The sequence below is a fragment of the Eumetopias jubatus genome, unplaced genomic scaffold (assembly GCF_037043125.1).
Source record: "Eumetopias jubatus isolate StellerSeaLion01/CBP00866 unplaced genomic scaffold, mEumJub1_p1.0 scaffold_4, whole genome shotgun sequence".
Classification (NCBI taxonomy): Eukaryota; Metazoa; Chordata; class Mammalia; order Carnivora; family Otariidae; genus Eumetopias; species Eumetopias jubatus.
The window spans coordinates 28679313-28693313 of record NW_028274810.1 but is presented as its reverse complement, the minus strand read 5'-3'; the positions used below and the strand labels follow the sequence as shown (position 1 = coordinate 28693313).

At 34.8% G+C, this 14001-nt stretch overlaps 1 protein-coding gene across 1 annotated transcript in view; it reads left to right on the top strand.

The window, feature by feature from the left end:
• FNBP1L (formin binding protein 1 like) overlaps positions 1-14001 on the top strand; it is a 78393-nt gene that overhangs the window by 50374 nt on the left and 14018 nt on the right. Inside the window, exons 6-10 of the mRNA XM_088022839.1 lie at positions 3970-4074; positions 7528-7656; positions 9465-9611; positions 11759-11962; positions 13363-13521. Of these exons, the coding sequence (XP_087878965.1) occupies positions 3970-4074; positions 7528-7656; positions 9465-9611; positions 11759-11962; positions 13363-13521 (744 nt within the window). The remainder of the gene's footprint in view (positions 1-3969; positions 4075-7527; positions 7657-9464; positions 9612-11758; positions 11963-13362; positions 13522-14001) is intronic.

Genomic DNA, 14001 nt, shown 5'->3' with positions numbered 1-14001 from the left:
ATATACGTGTTTTTGGCCTTTTTTTCTTTTTTTTAAAATCACATCAGAGCTTCAAATCACATTCTAAGAGTAAAGTCTTGCTATATAAATGTCACTGATACAAGATTCTAGGCAAATAGTGCTGATTGAGAATTCTTATATTAATAGTCCCTTTCATTTTCGTTTTCATTTTCATTCTAACTGGTTTTAACAGGACTTTTAGGAGTGTTTACATTTATTAAATTTTAATTTACCTTAACTAGCATTCTTAGTATCTGTCACCTAATGAGTGTGTATATATGTGTGTTTTCATATACACATAATAATAGACTCCTACACTTGTGAGTCACTGGTCCCTTTAAAAACTTGTGTTGGCACAAATTATTCCTGTTAATATGTGCTGACTTGCCTTTAGAACAGTTGGCAGTTACTAAGCAAAAGTTAGAGGGGTCATAAGAAAGAAGCATTGAAAAAAAATGTGGGAGTGATTTCTTTAAGTCTAACAATACCTTTAAAGATGAGTTCAGCTTAACTCATGTTTATTGAAAGCATCCTTGACATGTACTGAGTCCTGGTATAGAAGTGAACAGTGGAAAAAAAAAAGTGAATAGTGACATAGTCCTTGTTTTTGTGGAGCCTGCAGTCTAGTGAGGGAGACAGACAAATAAAATTTTTGTGGAATATGTAGAAATATGTGCAGGATCCCATTTCTTAGTTTTCTATCTTCCTGTTTAATCAAGAAAATGAAATTGCAAAATTCCTAACATTTTTGAAATAATTGAGAGGAGATTTAAAGAAGTGGGAGAGGCAGGCTGAATTAGTGACAGAGTATTGAAAATTGAGAAAAATAGTTTAAAAAGATAGTTATTAACCCCAGGATAATGAAAATAGGCCATACTGGCATTTAAGATGAGGGCAGAAGAGAGTAGCCTACAAAGATTTTGAAGGAATAGTGAGAGATTACCAAGATTAAAGTATCAAAGATGCTAGGTCTATCAGGCGGCTCAGGTAACAGAGCATGCAGATTTATAAGAACAGAGCTCAGAAATGGAGCAGTTTCAGAGTTGGTCAGTAGCTCAGTGATGTCACTAGAGCTGCTTCTCCTTTCTCTGTCCACTTTTTATGTCTTGACCATGTTGGCTTTTTCCTCAGGCTTGTCCCCTTATGGTCAACAGTCAACTTAAGCTGCCAAGCACCACATCCTCATTCAGCTGCATGCGGAAGCAGGAAAAAAGAGGGCATCTCTCTTCTAACTGTTCCTTTTTATCAGGGAGGGAAAACTTTCAGAAAATTCCCAGCAGACTTCCTAATGGGTGCCTTTGACAGGATTAGATTACTTGACCATGCTCCCGTTGTGGGGAGGCTGGTAAAGCAAGTATCAGCTATTTTCAGCCTTTACACTGGGAGGTGGGCTCTTCTAAGAAGGGGTGGGGGAGGTATGTCTGGTTCTAGCTATATGACAGTTTGAGCTAACTCAGAAACCTCTTGGCTACAAATACTTAGATATAATAGCTAAACTGTTTTTTATTGTATTTTTTAAGTTCTTAGAGCTGAGAGAAAGGGAGATCTGTAACTGCTGGAAATTAAGGGTAAACTAGAAGCCAGAGCAATAGGTATATGATACAGTGGCATTTGAAGAATGAAGGCAGAGGTATTGGAGTGTGGTGGTTTATTGGACCTTGCTAAGGGCTTAAGTTTTAATATACAGGGACAGAGATGATGTTTTAGCTCTATATGTTGTAGAGAGTTGAAACTGATACCCCTGTATAAAGTTTTGAACCTTCAAAGGACTAACCCTCTAGTAAAAGATGGACTATACGAACTCTGCCCACTGGTCAAGGAAGGCAGCAAAGAAACTTGTCTCTATCTGAAGGTCAAAGGAGGAGAGGTATCTTGTGAAAAATTTAAACCTTGACCCGGTAGTTAAGAGGTTTGGAACCCAAATTTGTCCCATTTATAATTTTGTAATCCCCAAGATAAGAAATTGACATCTAACTTGTTCTAATAAGGGGGTTAGGTACATAGAAAATGTTGACATCCTCTGCTTTCTTCTGAGCGATTCTGAGAATACAGGTAGCAAGGGATATGTTTTTCCAGGTAAGAAATTGAGGAGTCTCCTCTGGGGAATCTAACTAGCTTGAGAGAAAAGACTTACAGGTAACAATAGTAGGGTTTCTCCAAGGAAACTACCTGGCCATATTACCCTAGAGGAAGAGACAATAATCCTCAAGCCCCACGTGTGGAACTTTCAGTTGGCTTTTAAAATAAGAACAGATAGGCAAGGATCCTCATACATTTAGAGAAAACAACTAATGTAAATACTAAAGACCAAAACTAATATGGGGGTGGGGATGGTAGCAGCTTTGAAGAAACAGTGAAAATAGCAAAAACAAGCAAAACATATGAAACACTATTAATATTGAAAGGGAATAGAGAAGATAACTACATCTGTGAAATAGGAATAAGATGCTGTCAAAGGAACACACAAAGAACTTTAGAATAGCAGAAATTAAAAACTCACTTAGAAAAAATAAAATTAAAGAAATCTCTAAAAGTAGAGCAGAATGATACAAGTTGAAAATACAAGAAAAGTAGAGGGTTCATCCTGTAGATTCATTTTCAAAATAATAAGCATTCTAAAAAAGAGAAAACATTGAAAATGGACAGACAAAAATAATTTAAGAAAATTTTCCCAGAACAGAAAGACATGAGTTTCCAGATGGAAAGGATTTTCTAGGTGCTCCACACAGTGGACTCACAGCAAGACATACCTCCATGAAATTTCAGAACAGTTAGGAGAGAGAGAAGATCCTTACCAGCCTCCAGAGAGGAAAACAAAACAAACATGTTTTATGCAAAGGATCAGGAATCAGAATGGGATCAGGAAGCCAGAAGATAGTGGATTAGTTAGTACTTTTACATTTCTGAAGAAAGACAGTTTCAGACAGCATCATACCCAGCCAAATTTTATCAATTAAAAGTGATGGTAAAGGTATTTTCAGCCATGGAGATGTGAAAAGTTATCTCCCGCAAATCTTTTAGGAAGCTATTGCTAAATGTGTTCTAGCAAAATAAGGAAATGAACCAAGAAAGGGGAAGGTGTGGAACTGGGAAATACGAATTTCAAATCAAAGGGGAGGTGAAAGGAATCTCTGCGATGATGGTGAAGGGAATTTTTAAGGAAGCAGCTATGCAATAGGTCTAGTTTCTATAAGCAGTCCAAATTTCAATAGGTCAAAGCCTTTGGAAGAGATTTCATTAAGAAAATAAAATGGATAGAATTCTGAATATGTTTGAATTAACTGAGGAGAGATTTTTAAAGAACTGTGTACACTAGGGTGGAATTAGAAGAAAATACGTTGAAAACTAAGCAAAGGTAAAAAAAGAAATTAAGTCGAGGAATTAAAAAAAAGAAGTATGCCGGGAAGGAAATATGGTACATATCACATGGCTCTGTTGTGAATAGCTTTTACAAAGTCATAGTAATTTGAATTAAGTAAAAATTTTAAAGGCCTGGTTCTGGGCTAACGGTATTCCTGAGACTCCTGGAAGAAACAATATGAAGCCACTTTGGAGGGACATTTCCACATTCCACCACAAAAAAATGAAAACAAGCAAACACCAAAACCAAGCAGCCAAACAAACCTACAAAACCAAACACAAAACAGCAAACAAACCAAAAAAGTCCTGCTGAAGGTGAGCTTATAATAAAAAATTACCAAAAAATATGATTTTTTTCTTATTGGCAAACGATGAGGTATATTATAAATATTAACTCAGTCATGCCAATGTTTTTTTTCCTAGACAGTCTATAGTGTCTGATATTTAAGTCACATGGATTGATTGTAATACTAACATTTCTTTTCTAATTTAGAGAAATTTTATTTTTAGTGTGTAATTCTATACAATATATAGTGGCAGCATTTTAAATTTATTTTTTAATGAGAAATTAATTTATTTCTCAGTGTGATATTTTAATTTTTTAAACAGAGTAAAAAGAAATTTGAAAGAGAATGTAGAGAGGCAGAAAAGGCACAACAGAGTTATGAAAGATTGGATAATGATACTAATGCAACCAAGGCGGACGTTGAAAAGGTAAGAAACAATCCAAACTAACTTTGATATCAAAACATCATTACTTGCGTATGGAGGGTAGTTAAAATATTTGTATTGGTACTTTCCCCAAGAGAAAAACTATGTCTAAATCTAAAATATACAAATATTTGTGTACTTCAAATCACAAGTTAGTCTGAGAAAGTAGTTAATATGTGTTACTTTATTGTAATGCCTTAACTGCATTCAGAATGCGTAGGAAAGACATGATTGCTATTGAGAATGAGTTTCTATCCGATTCCAAAACAGAATAGAAAGTCTAAGGTAAGTTGATGGGGTGTGCAAGTGGGAGTTGGGTAGTGTGCTTCCCCAACTTGACACAAGGCAAAACAAGATCAGAGTGTCAGAGGTATGTGATGTTAGTTGTTTATGTGTTTGTTTCACTCATTCATTCATTTTGGGAAGCTGAACTCTCTTGTCACTAACTGATCTGGGTCAGGTGTTCTGTAACATAACTATTTGTAGGATCAGTCCTGTAACTGCTGCTGCTTTGCTTTTCCTTCTCCCCTGCTGTATGCTCTTTATCTTAGAACATTTGACATAGTGATAGAGTTGACATGTTGGGATTTTGAAATACAATTGAACCCTACTCCACATTTTTGTATATACAAAGGCCCACCATTTGTATATTTTCAGTTTAGGATTTTATAATTCTCTATGCGATTAGAACAAGAAAAAAGTAAAAAGGAGGGGAGGAGTAATTTATTTTCTGCATTCCATTTTCTTTACCACTTAAAAGCTATAAAATTATATAAAATCCAGATTTTGCAAATACCTTAAAGGCCTTCTAGTATAACTTGTGAGGCTTTTATGTTTTTCTACCTGATTTTTAATGACTTTAAACCTCTAATGATAGTAAGTTCCATCTCGTTGGAAATAAACAGTCTTAAGGCAGTTTGTTCTTTTTTCCCCCCAACTCTAACATTTCCTTACATTGATCTCACTCATCCCGCTGTTTAGTTTTAATTTCTTTGAGGTACCAGAAAAGTATCAAATCTGTATTTTCCTCATTATAGCTTTTCAGGTATTTGTAGCAGATTCTCTACCCTTAGATAAACCATTGTGTTTCTTTGTTCTATGTAGGAAATAGCTTCAAGTTACCTTTCATTATAAGTATTTTCCTTTGGATACCTATTAATTTGTCAATATCCCACATAAATTATGTTACTTCCAATGGGATGTAATAATCTAGCTATGGTCTTATCGGTCCTGAGTTTGATTACCTCCCTTGTTTTGAACACCAAATTTATGTTAATTATGGCCTAAATGTATATCGACTTTTTGGGCAATTACATTGTTTGGATGGACTCCCATTGAGTTTATGGTTAACCCAATGTTTTTTCACATATGGTGTGGTATGAGAACATGTGTCTCAGAACTTGTACTGTTGGTATTTTAAATGCATATGTACATCTCTATCAGTTACTAGACTTAACTCTGCTGTTTAGATTTTGGACACATAATGTGTGTCACATGTGATAACACAAATAATGTGTTATCATTATTTGATAAAAATGTGGACCACAACAGTTGGAAACGGCACTGTTTTATACATGGGAGACATCCTTGCTGGTTGACACTGGTTCCAACTCCCTTGACCAAACATTGATTGAATATATAATTTATGTACTAGACAAGTTAAGGAACTCTTTAACCGGACTCTTCATTTAACTTATTTTTTCATTTTGTCCGTAAAGATATCTTTAGAGACTAATTAGACATTTTGAAATCCAGATATAACGTGTTTAACCTAACTTAAGAATTTTAATGTTTACAGTTTTTTATGCTCATTTATTTGTAGTCTCCTTACTTAGAAAATTTGGAAAACTTTGAGGATTTGCTTTAGGAACTATAGAGTAGAGGAATTCTGTTGTAAGTGACCAGGGAGGGAAGGGAACATAGTTTCAACTGAGCAACTACTGATAAAAGTTAAAAAAAAAAAAAAAGGTGAAGAGGGAGCAAGCTAGTTACTGATCTTCCTTAAGAAAAGGAAGGCAGTTGCACAGCATACATATACCATACCACTCCTGAACTGTACACTTAGAAATGATTAAGATGGTCAGTTTTATGTTAGTGTATTGTGTGTTTTACCACAATTAAACATTTAAAAGATTTTTTAATGCAATGTTAAAAAAGAGAGAGAGAAGGCAGTTAGTATGAAGCCCACAGTACGCCAGAGGAGAATTCAGTTGTATTAGCTTTCTAGCCTTATACTTCTACATACCCTATGGAACCTTTGCCCTAGGCTTTGGGAATCACAGCCAGTGACTTTAGAACAGGAGCGGTTTCTCCTGACAGAACCATTGTGGGTAAGGAATAATTTAGAATACTATATTCCATCATAGTTTGTGGGAGCAGGGAGAAAGGGGGAAGAAATAAATGAATGTGTACTTAAGGTCCCAGGTTGGAACTTCAAATGTATTTTTCTGTAGAAATATTTTGGGCTGTGGTGTTTAGTTTCCGTAGCACTTAAGTATTGTAATCTTCAAGTACACTGTGGATTAAATGCATTTTTGTGGGCTTATTTGGTATCTTGGCTACCATGTAATTCCATAGGTCAGTTTGTTTCTGAGTTCGGAATAACTGACTTGTGGACCTCCTGTTAGAAGGTTAGAGACTACATTTGCAGAAAGGGGAATTAAAATATTGAAGTTTATTCACAATGTGCTTTACAATTTCGAAAGCACTGTCGTATAACATGATTTATTCCTTGGAACACTGAAAAATTGAGGTCAGTTCTTATTTTGTTTTTTTCTTATTACTTTAGAACAATTGAGAAATTTATTTAGATTCTCTTTCATTAAATCTAGAATTAATGATTTTACATTAAGTTTGTATTCTAACATTCTTATCAGTGTAGATGATGCTAACCTGACTCAGTCAAAAAGCATTTCTATAAGACCTTGAGATGAACGGAACTGTATTCTAAATAAACATTTTTTAAAGTACTTCTGGTTTTGTATAGAGCTGGAAATTATTGTTGAGTATTACTTTATCCAATATTAACATTTTTATCATTATTTGGTTTCACTCTGGTTCTAGTTGGATATAAGTGGATTATGTTTAAAGGAATGTTTCACTACTAACTTTAACTATCTAAAATATTTCTGTACTGATTTTCCCTTCTGATTAAGAGCATCCTATTTCAAGTCAAGCCATAATGTCATTTATTTAATTTTAAAAAGTCTGGATTTGGTAAGCAGAAACTTTATTTGAACAGATTGTTGCAAGGGGGAGGACTGTTGTAGTAAGAGAAAGAGAATGTTGCAAAGGAGAGTGCTCTGGCCAGAAGATCTGCAAGCATATCCTTAAATTTTAAATGATACTAATAGTTAGAAAAAGTCTGGTTTTAGTGTAACTTTTAGAGAAGCGAATTAGCTGTAATTTTTTCGTTGTTATTTTTGTTGGTAATGATTTGGACCAATTTGTCTCTAGGCCAAACAGCAGTTGAATCTGCGTACACATATGGCTGATGAAAATAAAAATGAATATGCGGCACAGTTACAGAACTTTAATGGAGAACAACACAAACATTTCTACGTAGTGATTCCTCAGATTTACAAGGTAAAGTTTAGGTATATGAAATTAATGTAGTTTTAGAGTTGGAAGAACTATTCTTTAAATGTAAAACTTGAATTTCAGGAATCAACCAGCATGTTTCTAGATTTACTAGTCATCAGAATTAGTGATACGAACTTCCTTTATGATTATAGATTTGAAAAGTAAATTTTTCCTAACTTTGAAATCACAAATTTTCCTATAGATTTATTATTAGTGTAATAAACAGTTCACTAAAACAATGACATTTTCTGGATAAAGTTTAATACCATGTCAGTGAGCATTAGGACATGGGGAATTCACTGGAATTGTACATTGTAATCTGCTTGACAAGAATTGGGATGTAGCTTTTTGACACTATACCAGAATCATTGGCATTACTCCATGTAGCAGAAATAAATCTTATGAAATGTATTTATTAGCCCGGTTTTTACCTGCTTGTCTTCCTAGCTGCCAGATCATAAATGTAATTCAGGCCATAAGTTTGCTTACAAATCCCATCCATTATCACTTGATGATAAACAGTTGCCAAACAGCCTGAGATAAAAACCCAGAATTTACATGATGGTTAAGTTATTTACTACTTATTCTAGAAAGATAAGAAATTAGAGAAAACATTTTAGGTGAAATGGTGTTCTAAGTAGTTTCTGGGAGAGCAGAGCTTATATGGAAAGAGTTGTGAGCCCAAATACATTTTTTTTCTTTTTCTTTTTAAGCAAATTAGCAGTACAAAGGGAGCATAGTTTGAGGTGGTGGCCTAGAGTGGGTATCGTATTCCAGTCATTTAATCCAGAGTATCTAGCCTGCCAGTCCTCACTCTGGGTGGGTGCTTTTCTAGGCTCTCCAGCTAAGCCTTCATGTTCTAGGGAGATCTTAACTTGGGAGATCAACCACTTTCTGTGTTTGGGGGGGGTTGATCCTTTTGTTTGGACCTTGCTATGGAGCAGTCTTGCCATTTTGTAATGCTGGGAGCAGTTCCTTTGTGAAAATGTGGGTGTCAAACCCCCAGGCTTCGGGAAGTAATTAGAGAGGAAAAACTAGTATGAAGGCTATGGGAGTTTGGGGATTTGAACAGTGTAGCTACTTCCTAGGAGGAAGAAAGGCTTAGTAGTATTGGCAAATATTAAGTGTCAAAAATGCCATTAAGTTACTGGCTTCACTTGTCACAGTATAATTCTTAGTGGCATATGTTAGTGAATTTTTGAATTGTGGGAATTCCATTATATGTACCATTTTCACCATATAGCTTCCTGTTTTTCATCTTGTGTCCCCAATCCTTTAACAGTCACTCTGAGCTGTAGATTGACTGGTAGGTCTGAGTACCTGTTGGTATTCAGTCAGCTGTGGATCCTTAGTCCAGCCAGATCTTACCAAAGTAGTCTGAACTAACTTAAGGGCTTAGAAGTCTTTAGATTTATATATGTTATAGACCAGTTGCTTTAAAGGGGTAGGGGGGAAGGCATCAGAATTCTCTTTTCAAGTGCAGCTTTTCCTGGACACGTAGACAACTGCTCTGACTGAAGAATGAAAGGTGGAGGTGGTGAGGGGTAGGGAGCTGGTAGCCTGTTAGGGGGTGCCTTTAGAATACTTGAAAACCAGTGTCACTTGGTTTTAAGATGGGCTAAAAGGCTGGATTTTTTTTTCTCTTGTTGTATGACAAGTCTCAAGTTTTAAGTATTGTAAGTCTGTAGCACTGAAAAGGTATTAACAACAGTGTAACTATTTCTGTAGAATCCTTAATTTGGAGGCAGGTTTTGCTTCAGCATGAAAAGAAAATTCAGTATTCCCTTTTTAAAAAAATTTCTGATTATTAGCAACTACAAGAAATGGATGAACGAAGGACTATTAAACTCAGTGAGTGTTACAGAGGATTTGCAGACTCAGAACGCAAAGTTATTCCTATCATTTCAAAATGTTTGGAAGGAATGATTCTCGCCGCAAAATCAGTTGATGAAAGAAGAGTAAGTGCTATATAATTACATTTGAATAAATGTATTTGGTTTACGTATGCAGCTGGAGTTGGTGAAATGAATTGGGAAAGGGGTGAAGTAGTTGATGAATAGCTGATTCTAAATTATATTCTGTAGAAGTCTGGCAGTAGATTGGATTCCTTTGGGCTTTTTTTTTTTTTTTTAAGATTTTATTTATTTATTTGACAGAGAGAGACACAGCGAGAGAGGGAACACAAGCAGGGGGAGTGGGAGAGGGAGAAACAGGCTTCCCACGGAGCAGGGAGCCCGATGCGGGGCTCGATCCCAGGACCCTGGGACCATGACCTGAGCTGAAGGCAGATGCTCAACGATTGAGCCACCCCGGCGCCCCTCCTTTGGGCTTTAAAGACCATTCTAAACACTAAAATTCTAGTTGTTCTGAAGGAAAAAAGTTCTAATCCTTCTCCTCCCCTCACTAAATTTTCAGTTCTGTTCCAAGAGTATAACATAACCTGTGAACTGTGGGTTACAAACTGTATTATATTCTTACTCTCGTGAAAGTTAAGAGAAAGATCTAGAGTTACTGTAAGAATTGCTTTTAATATATGACTTGACACTTGAAGCATGGGTAGTGTATGGAATAATGGCCCATGGGAAAAAGGAAGAAGGGCGTCATGAGTAGAAGGAACAGCATAGCCCTGCTCCCCTTGAGGAAGAATATCCAGTCACATTCTGTCTTGATTAAGGTCTAGTAAGACTCTGGTACCTGGTCATTTTTCAGTAAATGTTGATAGAGTGACCAGAACGGATGGTTGGCAGAAACGGAGATTATGAGGAAAGAACAAGAGAAGAGAACCAGTGTTTGGGGAGTACCAAATATTTACCATATATTTTAGTCTTCATAGCAAGTTGGTATTATATTAATTAGCATCCTTCCTGTAATAACACATAGAATTCTAACTTAAATTTTAAAAATAAAAGGATTTTTGGGGTGCCTGCATGGCTCAATTGGTTAAGTGTCAGACTGTTGGTTTCGCTCAAGGCTCAGGTCATGATCTTGGGGTCCTGGGATCAAGCCCCGGACCCCTGGCTCTGTGCTTAGTGGGGAGTCTGCTTGAAGATTCTCTTCCTCTGCCCCTCCCCCCACTCACCAGCTTCCCCCCCGCAAAATAAATAAATCTTTAAAAAAAAATAAAAGGACTTTTGGGTTCTTTAATTGGGAATTCAGAAATCACATTTATATTTCAGTATGGCTGGATGCAAGATTACAAATATAGTTATGTCCCTTCTCCTTTCTCATTCTTACCCTTTAGTGAGTGATTGGTAGGGGTGGCATTAAGGACAAAACTGAGCTGTGACTTACGGATAACTTTTGACTAAATGACAGGCAAAATGCACAATTAACAGAAATAGGCAATAAAAAAGTAGCTAGGGGTTGGGTTGGGAGGAGTTTGTAGAGATAAAGTATTCTGTTTGAAAATAATGAGCTTAAGGTGTCAGTAGCTAACGTTGGGATAGTGGTAGGTATGTCCAAAGACAATATACAGTAGTTAAGTGAGTTTTAAAGTTTTAGGGAAATCATACTGAACTTTTAATTTTTTAAGTTGCCTTTTGTATTTAATACTGTGTGTGAGATCTTTCTCTTTTGCTTGGTTAACATTCCCGAGTATGTGTTTAAGATATTTTGTTTATCCTTTCCCCTTTTGGATGAATGAAAGCGTTTGTACTTGTTTCTTACTCTCTTTTACAATTAGGTGTCTTTTCCCCTGTTCCAAAGATCATCTTTGGAGATATCCTGTAAGCAAAAAGACCTTTTCTTTTGAAACTTCTTAGAATTTCTACATGAGAATAACCTCTTCTTATATTCCTTTCATCAGTTAGATCTTACTTATCCTTGTCCTCAGATGAATTTCAGTGGGTTGAAGCTATGAAATAAAAACATTCATGAATATTACAAATTAATAATGGGTTAATTTGGTTATAAATTAGTATCTTTATTGGGATTAAAATATTTAAGGTTTATTACTAATCCACAGGGACAAATTATTCACTTTAAACCTTTAATGATAACTATAGGATTATTTCCTTTAAATATTTGTATTCTTGAATAAAGTTTTAAAAGCTGATGGTATTAAAAATAAATGAAATGGTTTTAAAAACATGTTTCATATGTGTAGGACTCTCAAATGGTAGTAGACTCCTTCAAGTCTGGATTTGAACCTCCAGGAGACTTCCCATTTGAAGATTACAGTCAGCATATTTATAGAACCATTTCTGATGGGACTATCAGTGCATCCAAACAGGAAAGTGGGAAGACGGATGCCAAAACCACAGTAGGAAAGGCCAAGGGCAAGTTGTGGCTCTTTGGAAAAAAGCCAAAGGTAAAAGTCATAAAATTCTTCTATGCTAATAATTTTGTTTTAGTGTGTCATTTAAATCAATGTAGGTGTTGATTGGATAATGGCTTACTATTAATAGAGAATAAGCATTTTTATTTGAATGATTCAGTTAACTTTTCACTTATTAGAAACTGTTTTGTATCTTAATAGTAAAAATTATTTCTGGATTTAACATTTGAACACCACTTGATAAGTAAAAATATTAAATAGTTGTTAATATTTCTTGAATTGTATGCTTTTGCAATTTCACTTGTTTGTAGTTTCCAATCAGAATTTCTAAGGAATCATTATGATCTAACTATAAGACCACTAAAATTGCAGTTTCTCTATTAGAATGAATGGTTGACCATAGCAATAATAAATGTCACATTAGGTCTTACAGGTTATACCAATAAGGTTATTTTTATCATTCATGTGAATATTTAATGGGAAGGGCTCAATGTTTGTGGTTATTTGAAGTTTAAAAAGTCTCTAGTTTACTAAAAGATCCTCACTCTTGTTGGAATCCTTTTTTTGATGTGTTGTATATGTTAGATAAGTCTAGCTCAGCAGATGAGCAAATGGAAAAGATGAGTGCTTAATCTTAACCAATTTAGTGATTATAACAGTGTCTATCTAGTTTGAGAATAGATATGTACTTTTAATCTGATATGCTCTATTAAAGTACACATTGTAATTCATTTTTCTGCGCTTGACATAAGAATGTAGATAAATTTAACTCAAATTATAATATACCTATAAATATCTTTAGAAGTGCACTTAGAATTAACTCAAGCATTATTCATGCTTTTAATAATATTTTCCAGGCGAAGAGTTGAGAGGTGAGACTTTTAAAGTAGATAGGAGAGCTTAGAAAAACAAGGACTACTCAGTTTTTTTAAAAAAATGAGGTGTAATGAAGATAAAATAGAAACAGTCTGAGAGAAAAACCACAAACGTAATGAAATTTGTCTATTTGTGATAATCAGTTGCAATTTTAATATTTTAGTAGACATTACCTGTTTAGATAACTTTACCTGTAGCTGCCACCTTTATCTCTGACAAGTACAGGTTAAGTATAACCAGTTAGGTAGTGCTAATATTCTAGAAACCAGAAGAGAATTTTTTTATGTAGGTCATATTGCTCTCTCTAACATTATAATTTGTGTACTCTATATTTTTAATGTCAGCTTGTAAAAAGTGATCAAATGAAATGGTGCATTTTTAAAAGTAAATTTGACTTTTAAAATGACAGTTTTGGCAAAACTATGTTAATTCTCTTATTTTTATAGAAAACTTTGAGATTTATTTTGTGAAAAGTGTGTTGCCAAAAATAGAATTTTCATTTAGGAAAAAACTATGCACATTTGGCTTATTGATTCCTTTCTTTATTTCCATATTAGCCACAGTCCCCACCCTTAACCCCTACTAGTTTATTCACATCCAGTACTCCTAATGGGTCCCAGTTTCTCACATTCTCCATTGAGCCCGTGCATTATTGTATGAATGAAATAAAAACAGGGAAGCCCAGAATTCCTTCTTTCAGAAGCCTCAAAAGAGGGGTAAGTTTAATAATGGGTTAAAATGCATGATGGCCTATTGTGTGTGTAGTGTGGCTTTAATACTCTCCACCCTCATTATAAGGCTCTCTCCTGTAAATACGTAGATTAAAAACACCGCAGAATTAAGTATAGATGCCCTCAAGTTAAAAATAACTCCTCTTTATAACATTTGAAATGCTCAACCATAAAAGAATGGTATTATAAAGAGGGTGCTGGGTACAATCATATTAGCTATTTTTTTTGTTTATGTGAAATCATATGTCCACCATTGTCTTGTAATGTATTTACATTTTTAAGACTTTCAGTAATTTGTCACTGGAGTTACTCATGTAATAATTTGTCACTAATAATGACTTCTGCCAATTTATATTTTGTTGACAATAAAAAAAATCAAGTTCAATTTTAATTGCCCTACTTTTAGAAGTATAAAAACAGTTTCCAGTAGTTAAAGAATTAAAGATAGGCATGTTAAATATCAGG